The sequence below is a fragment of the Poecilia formosa genome, unplaced genomic scaffold (assembly GCF_000485575.1).
Source record: "Poecilia formosa unplaced genomic scaffold, Poecilia_formosa-5.1.2 Scaffold238, whole genome shotgun sequence".
Lineage (NCBI taxonomy): Eukaryota > Metazoa > Chordata > Actinopteri > Cyprinodontiformes > Poeciliidae > Poecilia > Poecilia formosa.
The window spans coordinates 853,263-870,550 of NW_006800177.1; the positions used below are offsets into that span (position 1 = coordinate 853,263).

Sequence of the window (17,288 nt, forward strand, 5' to 3'; positions counted from 1 at the left end):
AGAGACATAGTCCCTCCAGCGTATCCTGGGTCTTCCTCGGGGCCTCCTCCCAGTGGGACGTGCCCGGAACACCTCACCAGGGAGGCGTCCAGGAAGCATCCTGACCAGATGCTGGAGCAACCTCAACTGGCTCCTCTCGACGTGGAGGAGCAACGGCTCTACTCCGAGTCCCTCCCGGATGTCTCTAAGGGAGAGCCCAGCCACCCTGCAGAGGAAACCCGTTTCGGCCGCTTGTATCCGTGATCTCGTTCTTTCGGTCATGACCCAAAGCTCATGACCATAGATGAGGGTGGGAACGTAGATCGACCGGTAAATCGAGAGCTTCGCTTTTTGACTCAGCTCTCTCTTCGCCACGACAGACCGGTACAGCGCCCGCTTCACGGCAGACGCTGCGCCAATCCGCCCGTCAATCTCCCGCTCCCTTCTTCCCTCATTCGTGAACAAGATCTCCAGATACTTAAACTCCTCCACTTGAGGCAGGACGACCCCCCTGACCCAGAAAAGGCATGCTACCCTTTTCCGGCTCATGAGATTTGTAGCCATTTTAGTTTCTGGCATTTGTACTGAACTTGAGCCAACGCCATTTCAAGTTGTGCATCAAATGTATTTGACAAATTAGGATTGAGATATTCTAGAATAAATGCAGACTTTACAGCAGATTGTGAACATTATGACTTATAAAAGGTATATATATATAAAAAAAAAAGCATTTAGTGTAATGTTCAGCTTTTTAAACCAGAAACTAAAAGACCACAGAAATTCTTGTGAAATTCAGTTTCACAAGAATTTCAGGTTTAAAATTTTAAATGTCAAAATGGTTTCAGGGGGTTTGAATGTATATGCATGCAGTCAGCAAGTTTAAAAATAAATAAAAATTGATGGTTAAAAATTTAAAAAGTTGGGATTTGGCAAACTAAAGATGAAACATAATAAATTTAAAGTCATGTTTAGACATTTGTCCTTTAGGACAAAAGACTTTTCCTGTAAGTCCTTTCGAGGAAAAGCCTGGGTATAACAGCAAACCGCAATAAAAAAAAAATAAAAATAAAAAAATTCTCCCCATTTATTCAAACTGCAAAGAAATTGTCAAAGAAAACATCTCAGACTGCATAAGAACTGCTAAAGTTTTTAAACAACTAAAGCCTTGTTAAAAATTTTAAATTAAAAAACAATTCATCTCTCCCTTTACAATTAAAGTAAAGGGAGAGAATGGGGCGGGGGGACATCACAAAGTTCCCCCCCAAAAAAGACCAATGAAGCTTATGGCTGTAACATCACCTACATTTTCTAGTTTTGTCACTATTTTTAGTCAAGGAACATAAAAATTAAAACAAGATCTGGTTTAATCTTTTATTCATACATTTCCAAGATAAAAATGTCTGGGAAAACAAGCAAATTAGCTTCCAAGGGAGAAAATGTTAGAAATGGTGCAGAGAACAAGTGTTTGCTTCACGTAGCTGAAGTACTTGGACTTCAGAAGGAAAAAGATCAGACATTGAATGCAAGTTTATAACAAAAAAAAAACAACACATACATGATCTTACAAAAGTACAGATAATAAAAGTCCCTTTTATACAGGCTTGGCTTAAATTATGGCTTCATTCATAAAGACAATGTGCAGTATTTTTTTTATCAAAAGTGCAAAATCCCAACACATATGTAAACCATTGGACATGTACAGTGAACTTAAACAGGTCTTTGAACAGAGCGTGCAATATGAACAGTGTAGCTGAGCTGGAGCTCAATGCCTTTTCTGCTACTTTATACAGAGCTTGTAGTCAACAATGCCAGAGGTACAGCTAAACACAGACCCACGTGTCCACCGTCGCAGCAGCATGTGGGAGTCGGTCATTTAGAACATGTGAAGTCAGGTAGTGGAAAGGAACAGAGCTGGGTCAAATATTAACCATCTCCAGTAGGGTCTGATCCATCATCTGCTTAATGCTCAGGCCCTCTTCTTTAGCGCATCTGAGTTTGTCTGTCAATACAGCATTATATCAGTTTAGGACCATTAGATAAACAGTGCAGAGAATAGGTTCTGGTGGACAAAAAAAAAAAAAAAAAATCATACATGCTGATGAGCCAAAAAAAATCTATTTCACCTCTCCTCCCTCAGTCCCCATATTAAGTGTTCACACCAAGTAAATGTGAAAAGCTTCATGCTGTGAACTAGTACCAGAAACCCAAATTAATGAAACATTTGACAAGGTTTATCTCAAGCTATTGACAGAGATGAAGTCTAGACTCCAATGCATTTAGTGGGACTAATTACAGTGCTCAACTTTTTAAAAATAATTATAACTTTAAATCCTTTTCTTTGAAATTAGGTTTTCAAACAAATCCATTACAGCTGAAATACCACTTCAGCCTCTCAGCCTAAAAATCAAGCAGAAATATAAACTTAATTTTTACTGCATGACAAATTGTGTTTAAAAAAAAAAAGGTTAAAATATATTCAACCAAGGTTTCTGTGTGGTCTTAAATTTAATAATCTTAATTTTAATACTCAGAAAGTCAGTCCAGTTTTCCACAGTGGGTCTTAAACTACATTCTGCTATATTTTTTGAACGTGTTCATCCTTTTTACTACACACTGGGAGTTATTTTAACTTTGAAAGAACTCAGCTTAGATGTGCATCTTCCATTACCCAAAGAATCTGGTCTCAGCTGACTTTTTGTAGTTTGTTAGAGATCAAAAGTGAGAAAATTTTTATCTCCAATATTAGATATGAATTAACTTAACCAAGTTATTGTCATTTGTCACAAATTTAAATGAGGGTTTTTACACATTTAAATAGGTTAATCTAGTACTGTGTAGAAACCCTACTTGGTGTTTTATTTATATTTAAGACCTCAGTCTGGAGGTGAATTGCAAATCTTACCGATTCTCTTGTTTAGAACCACAAGCCCCAAAACAAGTGAGAGTTGTTTTGGGGCTTGTGAAACGCTACATGTAGAAGTAACTCACTCCAGCAGCTATAAGGCTGAGCAAGTCAAACCTGCAGTAAAATAAACTTAACTCACTAATTCAGAGACAAACAATACCCCTTCTTTAGCATCTGAGTATACAGCAATATGTACAATTTGATTATATTTCTGTGGTGTAGATGTGAATCTCTACCTGCTTAATCTAACAAATCCACAATGCTCTTGGATTATGTTGCATCATAAAAAAAGTGCCAGCATAAAGCAAACCCTTTCCAGGTTAGGCCTCATTTAAGGCTACTCTCAGTTCATTGGTCAGAAGACGGTTTTTATCAAGCTGCTTGTATAGATGATCTTGACCGTCAGAAAGCAGTAAGGGAAGAAGGGAAAGAGACAGAAGACAAGTTAGTACATAAAGGCAAAGTTAGTGGAGAAAGTTGGGTAAAAAAACTGCTAGTTTTGTCCTGGCAAACTACAGACTTTATGAATTGCTTAATCATTTTTTTCCCACAACTGATTAAAAGATGTATACCTCTAATTGGATTTACTTTTTAACAAACAGTCTTAAGACTTTACAATACATTAGTTTTTTTCTAGGCCCCTTGATATTTCACTCACCAACCCAAACCACCAGTCAAACTTAAGAGTTGGTCTTGCTTGCAAAGAATTGCTAAGTTCAACTGTATGACCAGGTTGTTTGGTTAAAAATGTTGAATGATCTGCAGCAGCACACCAAATCTCACACACGCTTGACAGACTGAGCAGAAGACCTCTCAACTGTGTTCAGGTAAAGCCCTACCCAACCAATCTCTGACAAGCTTACATACTCTGGTATTTGTCTCGATATACACCCTTAGGAGTCGACACTTTAAATAAATTAGGTAAAGTTTGAATTTTTTTCATTGATATTCAACTAAACTAACATGCAAAAAATTAGCTTAAATTTGACTCTGAATATGTTTTTCCACTCAGCAAACACCAAAATAAAAGTCCTGAAACAAAGAAAAACAGACTTGAACTTTATGGTTACAACTATAGATGCCTAGTGGAGAGAAGAGTGATGAATGCCCCGTGTGCATAGTCTAAAGCATTCAAAGGTGTCGACACTGAAAGATCACCTTTGAGTCGTCAACACAAACAACACAAATGATTTGACGTTTTGAGATTAGTGAAACGTATATAAAAAGTTTGGATAATGATAACCTCATGATCTCTTGATTCCTTGGTGGGTTAAAACTTCCACATTCATCAAGCAATAAACGGCACATATACACAACGTTTAACTGCTTGAACTATTTTTTTAACACCAACTGGCTTAATATGATGTTAAAGCTCTCTTTTTAACTGAACCACTCATATTTTCTTCTCAGAATTCAGCAACTTCTGAACACAAACTGGAAATGGCTGATGGTGTTAAAAAGGCTCCATTTACTTCAATAGTCAAACCAGTGACAAGGAGTTCCATGATCCATTACCGTCCTCATAAACAGAGAAACAAACAGCAAATAGGGAAGGAGCTACAGAGTTCATTTAAAAGCTATTGAAATAAATTAAACAGTGAAGACAAAAAAAAAGCCAAATGAAAACGAAAAGGAAAAGATGGATCATAGACATAGATGAAAGGGTGTTTATTTTACAGAAAGCAATATGGCTCAAAAATCTGCATAAGACATGGAACAAGGGGTGCTGGCAGCAAAAGCCCGGTGTGCAGTCCTGGCAGGGCAATAAAGAAATAGACAAAAAAAAAAAAGATACAGAAAGTCGGGCTGAGCTGCGCAGGAGTGAAATGATGATCGACAAGCTTCCACAGTGAAGAGTGAAAAAGGTTTAGCTGTGAAAACACAAAAGAACAGATGTTGGAGGGGAAAAAGAAAATAAGCAAAACAAAAACTTAGATGCAGGGAGAATTTGAAAGTTGGGAAATTAAATGTTACAATGCAGGAGAGGGTAAGAAAAAAAACAACTCCTTAGGCTCTCCAAAAAACTATTTGCATAATCTAACCTATGGTGTTAGTCAAAAGGTTAAATCTAGAGCCAAATCTAGTTCACTGCAATCAACATGCCACAAGGGGGAGCTACTAAGACAACAGTTAGCCCTAGTGGGATCTAAAGCACAAATCAAGCATGTTGTAAATTACATGGATGTCATGTCGTTGAGGGCGTGGTCCAGCTCCTCGCTGATGGCCTTGTACTTCAGTTTCTGGGCATACAGCTCATCTACCAAGTTGTAATTATTAAGTGGCAGTGGATGGTGTAAAAACAGAAAATATAAGTGTCAGAGCATAGAAGTAAAAAGGAAAATAGAAACGGCTAAAAGAAAGGAAGGAGGTGCAGAAACGAGGAGGGGTGAAGGAACAGCTGCTGATGTCGGGTCAAATTCCTGAGGAGTCGGAAAAACCTGCTTCACGTTCCGTGACCCTGTGATGAGTGCCGTGGACTGAACAGTGGCAAACCACAGCGCAGTGACAAATACTGCCAACATGAACAATTTCATGCTTATACCTTTTATTCTTATGATTAATAACTCACCATGCAGACAGGCATGGAACATTTCCTGGTGCTACTGGAAATGTGTAAAAACCCTTAAGATAAATGAACATTTTCCTTATTTTAGGCCCATTTAGACTATAGGAAAACAAATGCCAAAATAATTGCATAACTAAGGCCTTCATGACAATTGTTGGCACTCCTTCTATAAATACTTTGCACTACACCTCCTCGAATTTTTTTGTGAATGGGGGATATCAATTAGTCTTACCATAATATTTAAAAGTACAAAAATGGACCGTTGCATTCCTATTTGCAGAAACTCTAGATTGTCAAGAGTTTTGCGTTTTCTCTTCTTCAGCTCAGCCCACAGGTTGAGCTGCAAGATTTAGGTCTGGGAACCGAGATCAGTCACCACAAAAAATGTTAACTGCATGCGATTTGTCCATACATCTTGGATTATGATATTCAATAACCCATTTCGAGTTTTCTGGTAGAGAGCAATTGATTATTTTCATAAAAATCTACCTGGTACATAAAGGTCATGTAAAAAGTTTGAACTTATATGCCTGGTATAAGATCTGTGACACTGTGGACCTGTTGAGTGTTGCAGAAGCTTTGAGAATCTTGTTAGAAACACATCTCTAACAAGAAACATGTTGCTAGAAACATGTTTCTAACATGTTTCTATGTTTCTGTTAGAAACATGTTTCTAACAAGATTCTCAAAGCTTCTGCAACACTCAACAGGTCCACAGTGTCACAGATCTTATACCATGCATACAAGTTCAAACTTTTTAGCAACAAACCATATCCATTTGGATGGTTTGTAGCCAAATTTCAAGTTTAGGATGAACCCAGTTCCTAGCGTTAGCCCCGTCCTTTGCCCAACTGCTTGGCACTTAACTCAGGTTAGAGACTGTGAGATGATAAAATGCCTTAAGATGGTAAAGAATAACTATTCCATAAACACTCAAGGAATCTTTTAGAGGACCAATAAAACACCATCTTTACCAAGAGGTGCCAACAAATTAGTCTGGGTCTAAAGTTGTCCTGTGAACGTTTCTGCATTCAGACTACACTAAACCTTACAGCGCCTTTGTCAAGCATTGATGTGCATTAGCATCTTTCAGAGACAAATATTAATTTTACTTTGATTTAAAGTCTCAGCAGTTACAGCTTATGTTGTTTACCCGACTGCATGAATAAATAGAAATTCCCTTTAAATTTGAATCAAGCATTAGGCAAATGAAAAGTGAAAGTAATAAAGTAATCATACCCTCCAGGTCGTCGATGGTTTTCTCGAGCTTGGCAACTGATCTCTCAGCGAACTCAGCACGAGTCTCAGCCTGAGCGGAGCAACACAGCAACATCAGCAAACCGCCAGTAAGAGGTCTACATTAACAACTGAAGCCTTAATGGGTTGAAATTAAAAGTGCTAACTAAGCAGATGTTAAAAAGCAGCCAGTACGGCAGACCTTTTCGCAAAATGCCTAATCGAAGACAAGATAGGATGGATGAAACGGAAATATTTTCTGAAACGCAACACATGCAGAGATGAATTCAGCACAGCTGTAGCTCACTCACCTCCTTCAGCTTGTCTGTGAGAACCTTGATCTCCTCCTCGTATTTGTCCTCCTTCTGCGAGTACTGTGGTTACAAACAATGACTGAAATCAGAAAACCTGCAGCACTCATCATCTCCCCTACGAGTTTACATCAAGATGTCATCAAACCTAATCAATCGGCCTACCTTCTCCGCCTGGGCCTCCAGAGACTTCAGGTTGTTCTGCACGGTCTTCAGCTCCTCCTCCAGCTCAGAGCATTTACTGTAGAGTGTCGGCAAAGAACAAAGTACATTGTAAATCCTATTTAAGGTTGTCACAAAGAACAAATGGAGGAAGGGGGATGGTACCTCTCGGACAGCTCGGCACGCTCCTCTGTTCGTTCCAGGTCGCTCTCAATGATCACTAGCTTACGGGCCACCTGCACTCACAGCACGGCGTTCTTTCACCAAACGGATCCAAAATACTTTTATGCTTCTACTGTGAACGCGAAGGCAGCGTGGAGGCTGCTGTGTCTGATAAAAGAGGGTGGAAAACACTTAAGAAGTGCAGTAAGGAGCTGAGAAGCTCACCTCCTCATATTTGCGGTCAGCCTCCTCAGCGATGTGTTTGGCCTCTTTCAGCTGGACCTCCTGCAGCTCCATCTTCTCCTCGTCCTTCATTGCTCGGTTCTCAATGACTTTCATGCCTCTGAATGGAGAAAAGCAAAAAACACACACACAAAAAAAAGATTGTAGGCAAGTGCAAGCAATGTTTTCTTGTGAACTGAACATCACAGCATGATGCATCTCAATAGTAAAGCAGATTAAATCCTGCACAACACAAGTGAGACTAATGTCTTGTTGGAAACGATGATGTAGTTTTCTACAAGCAGTGACACGCGTTCATACGGTTTTCTAACAGGTTTCAATTCCTGGACATATTTATCATTCTGAAAACAAAAGAAAGTGATCCAGAGAATCCAACAATAAGACAAGAAATTCACAAAACATAAGACCTTAACAATTAGCATAGTTAAAATATTTTTTAACATGAATATGCAGCGATTCATTTCTAAAGATGCACCAATAAAGCTTTTTCTTGACTGATGCACGTTTCCAGTTGTCTGTGTTCCGATTTGATTCTAAACTTTTATTTGAAAGCTTAAAACACAATATGTAGATGTAATGGTTTTGAACTCAACAAAAAGAAATCACAAAAGTCACAACGCATCAAAGTTTATTTCTAGCCTTCATCCGTTTTTTCTAGTGAAACAAAAACCTGCATCATTGTACAGTCTTGTTGGCTGACCAAAAAAAATAGAAACCCCCTAATTTTGAGTACTTGCTCAACCAAGTCCTTTTTTTTTTTAGTTTTTGACTCAGACCTTTTTTTTTCTTTTTTTTTTAAATGATGACCTTTGTATTTGATGAGTAAAAAGACGTTGACCACCCACCTCTCGCTCTCATCGGCAGCTTTCTCAGCCTCCTCCAGCTTGGTGAGGGCAGTGGCCAGGCGCTCCTGAGCTCGGTCCAGCTCCTCTTCAACCAGCTGGATGCGTCTGTTCAGGGAAGCTACATCTCCCTCAGCCTTGGAGAGAGCAACACAACCAAAATCAGATCAAGTTTATTGGCCAAGCGCTGATAAATCAGGTCTATGCTGGAAAACAAGACGGGCTTCTCTAGGAGCAAGTGGGGGAGGGATGTTAAGATGCATGATGCAGATTCTGGTTAGGGAGTAAAACGGCATTTCTCTCACTTTAAGTTGACGTTTTCGCAATATGCATGAAGAAAATGCTGTACAATTTCGTAAACTGCGCAATTCCTACTGTATTATTTTGAGCAATAAATAAAACGAGGCTTAGTTGAGGATAAAGGCACCTCCCCATACTTAAACTAGCTGGTGGCACCGTTAGTGAGGGTTTTATCTCTCTCTGAGGACCTGCTCTCACGTCAGCCTCTTATTAACGGAGCGGCCGCTGGTTTATCCGGAGCGCTCAGGGTGGTGTCCCTTCCAGACACCATCCTGTCCTCACCTCCGACGCTGAGCCACTGAGCTCAAACTCATTCGCTTGATACCCACTCAGCTCTGTTCGAACAGGAACCGCGGGGTGTTGGGGCCTAGCGGCCACGCTTTTTGACCAGCTTTGCACCTAATGCCTCCCGCAGCCAAGAGCCCTAATTGCCTTAAATCATTAGCAGCTTACTGCTTCCCTCGCAGTCCTCTCCTGGTTCAGTTCCCGCTGCAATAACGATGCCCGTTCCTCCGCCGAATCGGCCTGCTCCTGCAGCGACTTGATTTTCTTCTTCACGGCTTCCAGGGAGCTTCCACCGGCCATTTTTTTTTCCGCTTTGTCGTTTAATTTTGCCTCGGTTAAGCTAGTTTTCTCCCGGCTGTGCGCTGGCTGCCTCGCCCGCTGTTGGGGATGCTTCGCGTTTGATCCCTGCCCCCACCGCCTTTAATCAACCACTGATGAGGATTGGGACGTGCCACCAGCCCCGGAAGTAACTCATTTTACCCGCAAACCTTAAAATGTGTCCACCGAATAAAAAAAATAAATCTCATGGATTGTTCTTGTGTAGTCTTTAGTTGTGGTTTTATATCGTTTGTTGTGGATTTGTGGAGATATAGATGCAAATAATCGTGTTGCAATTTGACTTGCATCCCCGAATCTTAAATTGAGCCAGTCCCATCAAGATCATAGCCGCAGACATCACAGTTTACTCCTGCACTGTTAATTGAATTAATTTGACTTCTAAATAAGGACAGCAATGTTTACGAAATCTTTCGGAGCATTTTTCCTTTGTGCATTTTTCCTGTCAATTATGCCTAAGCATAAAAATTGTAATAATAAATAAACACTGACACATATTTTACATTTTTTATTGTAATGTATTTGTTGTGTTTACTGTCTTCTTTTTTGTGTTGGCATACTGCAAATTCCAGTAGTGATTGTAAAAATTACCACAATTACCAGCCCAGAAACAAGCAGGAAAGGGGATCTAATTAGCTTTAAATTACGATTGTATTTAACATACCTTTCAAGCCATAAAGCTATTTTCCCTGTAGTTCTTAATGTGTAAGTTTGCAATGCATTTGTCAAATCGTCTGTGTAAATTTAATTTCTGGAATGCAGATGAAACTAAGAAAAATAGACATTTTGGGGTGTTTTTGTACACTGAGTGAAAGATGGGCATATAATAAAAATATTTCTGTTAAACACATATTTTAATATGTTATAATATTGTTGATGGTAATTCAGTAATAATCCTAATCTGAGCCTGGGCTCTCTGTATGCTGTGGTTCCATTTAACCGAGCACTTTGCTCTTGACTCTTGAAACCCTCCCTGTTGAACTCTGTATTTTAACAACAAAACAACAAAAATATTGTTTGTAGCGCAACACAATAAGGAAATGAGAGTTGTCCATAAACTTGGAGATGCACAAACTAACTAAAACACTAAAGTGAGGTTTTCTTTTGTCTCTGGGTTCTGTCACATTGCAAATCCCCGCTCCTCAGCTTCTTCAACTATTTCTCCATCCTGATCTCAGTCAGTGTCACTGCCACCGTGTTTCCTAATTCTTCCTTTTTCTGCAATTTTTTTAGGGACTGCGTTTACTGTCCTGCTGAGATTTCATAGAGATTGGTTTCACTTCCCTACCTGCAATTCATTACACTTTTACTTTATAATGTAAACCGACACTGTAAATTACACAGCTGGACAAATCTGCAAAACACATTGTTTTCTCTTGAAAACAATATGTTTCAGCCTAACAACAATTTTTTTCATGCACATTGTTGCAGTACTTCCAAGAACAAAATGAATGAATCTAATCACAGTAGGTTGCAAGTTTGTAGACTCTATAGGCTTCAGTTGATTACTAAGGATTACTCTACAGTATGGAGTGGATTACAGTGTAGAGTATAGAGTAATCCACTGATGAAGTGGCTGATATGCAAGTATACCACACATACCAAAAAAAAACAAAAACAATTTGTAATAGTTGTCCACACTAGTGACCAATATGCATAAAAGAGATATTTATTTCAGGAGATTTTTTTCCCTGATTTGCCAAATGTACAAAAGAAAGTATTTAATGTTCTAAGACACCAGAATACCAGGATACCAGAAAACTTTATGTTCTTTTTTTTATTAAATGGATTTTTTTCTACATCAAGTTATTTATTTATTTAGAAGAAAACAGAAACTTCATAGAACATCTGTTAAATATTTAATTGTTATCGTTAACTTCATTGGTCAGTCTATAAATTTAGAACTACCTATAAACCTAAGTTTATTCTAAGCTGATTGTTATAAGGTTTATCTTTGAGCAAAGTGTTGTTTTATGAGCTTTTTAACTCAATAATGGCATAGGCTAATTGGCTAAACATTAAACCAAAGTCAACAGTTTTGATCCATCTGACCCTGGGTGTGACAACTGATCCCAGAGAGGCCACAAATATTTCAAGGATTTTTTCAGTCCAAAATGTGCCTGTAAAAACGCCCAACTGAAACTGGACACTGGCAATAACATCCATCCAAATGGCACAACAGTTAGCCTGTGAACTGTGACATTACCATATCCAGCACAAGGGCTAAATTTACCTGCACCCTTAAATTCCTCCTATGCAACCCATAGGTGCATTTTGTAATATATTACTTCAGCATTAGAGTCAATCTGTATGGGGAGCAGCGTTATTTTACTGAAAGTGTTTCTCTCCTCAGTTCAAACTCACATCTGTGGCTTTCTTCTCAGCGAGCTCCAGTTTCTCCTGAGCATCCTTCAGGGCCTCGGAGTACTTGTCCAACTCATCCTCAGTGGCCTTCAGCTTCTTCTGCAGTGCTACCAGGTCATCCTCAAGCTGGTGCACAGAGAAACCAGAAACGTTTGCTTTAAGCAATCACAAAATTCAAATAAATTGTTCTTGTTGTCCTCAAAAGACACTTTACCTTGTCATCTAACTTTATATGACAGCCTCAGGTCTTGCATATAAAATACAACTGTAACTGTTCTCTACATATTCAATGCATAAAGTCATCATATAACATAGAAAATAATTACAACATGAAAGCTTCTTATGTCTTGAGCCGATACATGAAAACACACGGCTGCACAGGCACAATAGTACAAGCTGTGCAAGGCATCTTGTGTGCAAAAACACAAGAACAGGTTTCAAACCAGACACCCACCTGTTTGCTTCTGTCCTCAGATGCTTTCTTGTCTGACTCGGCCTGCTCAGCTCTGTCCAAGGCATTCTCCTTGTCAAGCTTGAGCATCTGCATCTTCTTCTTGATGGCATCCATGGCTGCTTAGTGTTTTGCGTTGGCTGCAAATCTGTGAGCCTGAACAGAAAAGATGGGAGCGTCTGAGCCACACCGAACACCTAGCTGGAGTGCGAAGTCGCAGAGCCTGTTGAGGGTCAAATAAGTCGGATACTGGACACCCAATGCTTTTTTGGAAAGGGCTGCAGTTGTTTGCCAACACGGGCCCTTTGTTTATTCTCAAATCTCCACACCGATTCGCTCTCCCAGGACATTTGACCACTTGTATGACTATACATGGGGTGCAGGCGTCAGAGAGGAACCTTCCCACTCCCACGCCTCACAGCAAGACGTCCTCTCCTATTTCTATCACCCTCCAAGAGGAAGTGGCGTGTCAAGAAGTAGTAGTGCTCCAAAGGGGGGTTACTTGGGAGATAATCTTCACTCAGTTATCACTTAGAAAGATGAAGTAAAAACACTGAGATAAGAAAACAAACTGATCACAAACTTTTATTTAATTTCATCAAACAGTGAAACTTGATTTCAAATGTGCTTCCTTGCTCATGCAGAGGTCTGTTCCGATGAATTACAGTAGCATTTCAAGCATGACAACTATTCACACACAACACACAGAGGCAATTGGATAAGCCCCTGTGAAATCCCCTCTCACTCTGAGGCGTGTCACGTTAGCCAGCGCGGCTTGCTCGTCCTCCGCTGATCATTTCAGCGGCTCCCTTACAACACGGCTCAACACCGGGGCAGCAATCAGAGAGGATCAACCGCACGACCAAACCGTTAAGCTTGTCCGGCTTCTGTGGTGGATTGAGGATTCCTCAGAGTTCTGTCACAAATGGGCTTGAGGGAAAGTGATGCTGTTTGTGGGGGACAATGGAGAAGCTTTGGCATTTAAACAACCCCCACTGTAACAGTTCTGTTTCTCAGTCGCAGCTGTCACACACAGCCTGCTGCTAAGAACAGTGGATGGTTGGCCATTAAAGAGCCACTGTCAGTTACAGTAGCTCGACTTTTGCACATATTTACAGCAAAATAAGAGAAGAAGAAATATTTCTTTACTAAACGGTATTATTTTAAGTTTTACGGGGTTGTGTATATAAAAATGAACTCTCAGGCTTTCACATGATGCTACTCTTCCATTGGCTGCTATGATCTGCATGTGTTTTGTTGAGTGTATATTTTAGGATCTGATGAAGTGTGTGCCACCTGTTGGACACCATCCAGGCCTCATAGAGTTCTGTAAAAAAAAAAAAAAAAAAAAGTATTTGTTCCGTAAGAGATTTCTTCTGTTTTTTTCTTTCTTTCATCAGGTTTAAATATTTAAGATTATCAAATGAATGTGAATGTAAAGAAAAAAAAAAGATTCAAATAATGCTTTCATTTATAAAGGGCAGATAGTTGACCAGAACCAACCAGGCTCTATTACAAAAAGTTACTGCCCTCTTAATAAATCAGAAATTAAATGTGACAAATTACATATTTTTTGGAGGCTACAATTTCACCCCCACATCCAGGTAGGATTTCTGTCAGAGCTGCAGAATCAATAAATTATGCATGCTTGGCCTGTCTGAAACATAAAATAAAAAATTAGAGAGCAGATGAGAAACAGTAGCTGACTTTTATCAGTCTGCAAAGGTCACAAAGAAAGTAAGTAAAACTTTAGTTATGTAACACTTTTCGAGATTTAGATCACAAAATGCAGTGAACAAAAAAACAAAAAACTAAAAATATGACTATATAATCAATTAAAGTCAACTGTAAAAAGATGAGGTTTTAGTTGGATGGGTGTCCTGGTACACTCACGGTCAAACTAACACAGCATTTCAGGAAAACATGTGCCTGCAGTCAAACATGGTAGTGGTAGAGTAATTGTTTGGGCTGTTTAGCTTCTCCCGGACCTGAATGACTGCCCTTAATTGATGGAAAGATAATTGATGTGCTATGTAAGAAAATCCTGTAGGCGAATTCCTCCGTGTCAGTTTGTGACCTTAAATTCGAGCACGAGGAACAGATGAAATAAAAGACTCAAGTTGCTGATCTTTTTAAGGTTACTTCTACCCTACCCCTCTATTTTATTTCTTGGTGGTCTGGCGTGTGCAACATCGTTCCTGTGAAGCTTTTTTGAGCCAGTCAGCTGTCACCATGTTGTCATCCTGCCATGTGTTTTATGGAGCCCTTCGCAGCCAGTCACACATGCCAGTCATAGTCAAAGATCAGAGAGCCTCAATCCGTGTCACCCGTAGACTCTGAATAAACGAAGAGACAAAGATCATCACGTTGTACCTGTCCAGCAAATGATGACTTCGTCTGATTAGACCGGGCGTTTTATTCAGAACAAAACACTTCCATTAGTATTGAATTTAAAGACTAAGAGATAACACTAAGGAGCTATTGATTCAAAATATATGGTCATGGATCTAGCAAACTTTTAGAAGTTGGACTTCTTCTAAGACAGCTTACTGAACAAAATGTGAATTGAAATGATTAAAAGAACATTAGAGATAAAAACAAATATGCACGGTGCATGGATTACCCTGAACTACCCTCAGTATTCTTTGAATTTCCAATTATAATAATACATTAATCCTTTGAGTCAGAAGTGAGATGTTGAAGCTTTTGAAATTTGACACAAGTGTCACGCATTAATTGTTTGAGATCATGCATTTCAAGATTGCTTTCTGTTTTTGTGGCGTTTCCAAACATATTATTCCATTCTTTAAGGTTCTTTTTTATTATTATCTTTTAGGTTGTCTGCTGAACCATCTGAGCCAATGCAGGACAATGTATTACAAAAGTAAATTCAATTTGACTTTTCATAATTCATCACATTAAAAACACAACTTTCAACATATTCTATTGGGATTTTATGCAATAGGCCAACAAAGGGCTGTTTTCTAATTTGCAATTGAAATCTAAAAAGTGTGATATACATTTGTGTTCAAACACATTTATTCTGACATCCAGACGTCACCTACATAGTAAGTCTATATAAATCCACCTGTGTATAATTTAATCTGATATATGGACAGTATAATGTTGGAGGATATTTTATTTTTAATTTTTAAGAAGCATTTAAAATTTTATGGCAGATTAAAGTTGAGGTCCTGTCTCATTTTCCAAATTTCCACCTTAACACTTTTCTTTACAACATGTAGGTGAGATCTCGCTAAATTATTAGCGCGCATAAATTAAGTGCATAGTACTTTCTGTATGCCACAAGTCAGTAATCTTCCATCAGGTTGGTAGGTGAGACACCCTGAAAAATTAGAAATATTTCAGAACTGTAACAAAATGGAAAAAAGAAAACAATTCCTCCATGTTACAACAGGTGTTTTAATGACACAAAAGTAGCAGCATCGCCATGTAATCTGCTGTCGTCATCAGTAACAGTATCGGCCTTCTGACTTTTATTAGAATTAGATTTAGAAGAGGAAAATACTAGATGAGATGTCTTCTATCTGCTGCCAGTCAACATTAAATTCAATGCCGTCGTTAATTTAGCCAAGTTCTTCTTCCTTCATCTCAGCCAAGTCAAATTCACAAGAAAACAGGATTGAAGTCATATCAGCAAGCATTTACAGAATTGCAACAAAAAGCTGATTTGAGTAAATATCAGAGGATGGAAGGCAGATTTGAACTCTGTCCCAGGAAGCAGCTGTGCCACTGAAATTGACGTCGCCTCCTTGGATTTTAGTGCCGGACAGATTTAGCACGAGTCTCAGCACACAGTCTGGAGTCAATATACCCTTTAGATTTGTGCTGACTCAGAAATGCTATCTTGTCTTGTGAATAAAAAGGGAACCTTGTTTTCCTGGCAGAACTGACCTCTCTTGCTTTTCCTCAGAAGACCTTGACTCGGCCTGAGTCAAGTCAGTGCTGCTGATGTAGAGAGAAAGTTATTCCAAATGTATTTGTAAAAAAAAAAAAAAAAACTGTTCATACTAGCAGTACTAAATGTATTTCACAAGCAAAAGTTGGATAGAAGAATGACGAGAGAAAATTCCAGCTGAGTCTTTATGGTCCTGGAATCTCAACCATAAAAGCAGATTTGTGGTTTAAATCAGAAAATCTATTTTTACTCTGACTGCAAATAAAATAAAATGTCATTTGTACAGGACACAGACTTGGTGATTGCCAGGAGAGTTCAGAGATTCTGGATCTGTTTTATTAAGGCTTTGTTCCTGATCAACTCAAATGAACAAGAACAGAAGGGAATGCCAAATCATGCAGTGTCTGAGACAGTTTATTTTAAAGAATAAATTGCAAAATGATCAGCTAAAGGAAATATTTTAATGCATTACTTTCCGTCAGTTTTCCAGGATACAAATCTCTTTGAAGAACTGGGTTGTAAATTAGTAAGAAAGATGAAATACACATAGCTTAAAAAAAATTAAACCTGAAATGTGTACAAAATGTGTGCACAGTATTTTAAAAATTTTAGTTTAAAAAAAAAGAAAAAGAAACCAACTCTGTCACATGAACTTTTTACCGATATAAAGTTGTCCCTTAAATTTTGTCAAGGTACTGCACAATGAATCTTCAAAAGTCTTAATGATTTCTACAGTTAAAGTTTTAATCTGACTGAATCTTATGTCATGGAATTATTTACAATAAAGTATTTGAGAATTTGTTAAATACCAGGCAAATTGTCAGAAATGTTGCTCAAAACCCAAGTCTTGAGAACTACAAGCTTTTTTACCTACTTCATTTATAAAACTGCTGCTTTTTCAGTGATCCACACTGAAAACAGCAGTTTTAAGTTATCAAATATGTTTGATAAATCAAAACCTTGATTTTTATGAATTTCACTAAGCGCATTTCAAAAAATTTAATTTCTTGAACTTTTCCACTTTGATCACATTACAACTACAAACTTCAATGCAATTATTAGAATTTCATATGAGTAACACATTTAGTTAACCTGAAAAGTACTTTAATTAGCCCAAGAGAAATTAAATAATTATAACAATGGACATGTGTTCATCCTTTTCAGATGATTGAACATCGCTCTTCCATATGCAGAACATTTCCACAGAAATGCCAGCGACTCAAAAAA

The 17,288-nt window shown here is 38.6% G+C and overlaps 1 protein-coding gene and 1 long non-coding RNA gene across 9 annotated transcripts; one reads left to right on the forward strand and one right to left on the reverse strand.

Moving 5' to 3' along the window:
- Window positions 1-1,336: 1,336 nt before the first annotated feature.
- LOC103149890 (tropomyosin alpha-1 chain) lies at window positions 1,337-12,378 on the reverse strand. Of its 8 annotated transcripts, XM_007569251.2 has the most exons (10): window positions 12,146-12,376; window positions 11,692-11,817; window positions 8,410-8,543; window positions 7,547-7,664; window positions 7,325-7,395; window positions 7,163-7,238; window positions 6,998-7,060; window positions 6,690-6,759; window positions 5,063-5,141; window positions 4,529-4,755 (listed from the first exon to the last, which is right to left on the reverse strand). In XM_007569251.2, exons 1-10 carry the CDS (start codon window positions 12,257-12,259, stop codon window positions 4,752-4,754), a joined length of 855 nt encoding a protein of 284 aa, XP_007569313.1. In that variant the 5' UTR covers window positions 12,260-12,376; the 3' UTR covers window positions 4,529-4,751. The 8 variants fall into 8 exon arrangements, with proteins under 8 accessions (XP_007569310.1, XP_007569316.1, XP_007569314.1 ...); XM_007569248.2 differs by lacking the exons at window positions 4,529-4,755; window positions 5,063-5,141 and adding an exon at window positions 1,337-1,978 and having other exon boundaries at window positions 12,146-12,377; XM_007569252.2 differs by lacking the exons at window positions 4,529-4,755; window positions 5,063-5,141 and adding an exon at window positions 2,033-3,278 and having other exon boundaries at window positions 12,146-12,378.
- LOC107838307 (uncharacterized) lies at window positions 1,952-15,339 on the forward strand. The gene is made up of 3 exons (XR_001664374.1): window positions 1,952-2,035; window positions 10,595-10,600; window positions 15,329-15,339. It is a non-coding gene; the product is annotated as an uncharacterized LOC107838307 (long non-coding RNA).
- Window positions 15,340-17,288: the final 1,949 nt, after the last annotated feature.

Coding starts and splice junctions, on each gene's coding strand:
- LOC103149890 (XM_007569248.2), bottom strand. CDS start 12,259: ATGGATGCCATCAAGAAGAAGATGCAGATGCTCAAGCTTGACAAGGAG. Junction 8,544..11,691: donor CTGAGAAGAAAGCCACAGAT/GTGAGTTTGAAC, acceptor GCTCTCTCCAAG/GCTGAGGGAGATGTAGCTTC. Junction 7,665..8,409: donor GCTGCCGATGAGAGCGAGAG/GTGGGTGGTCAA, acceptor TTCTCCATTCAG/AGGCATGAAAGTCATTGAGA.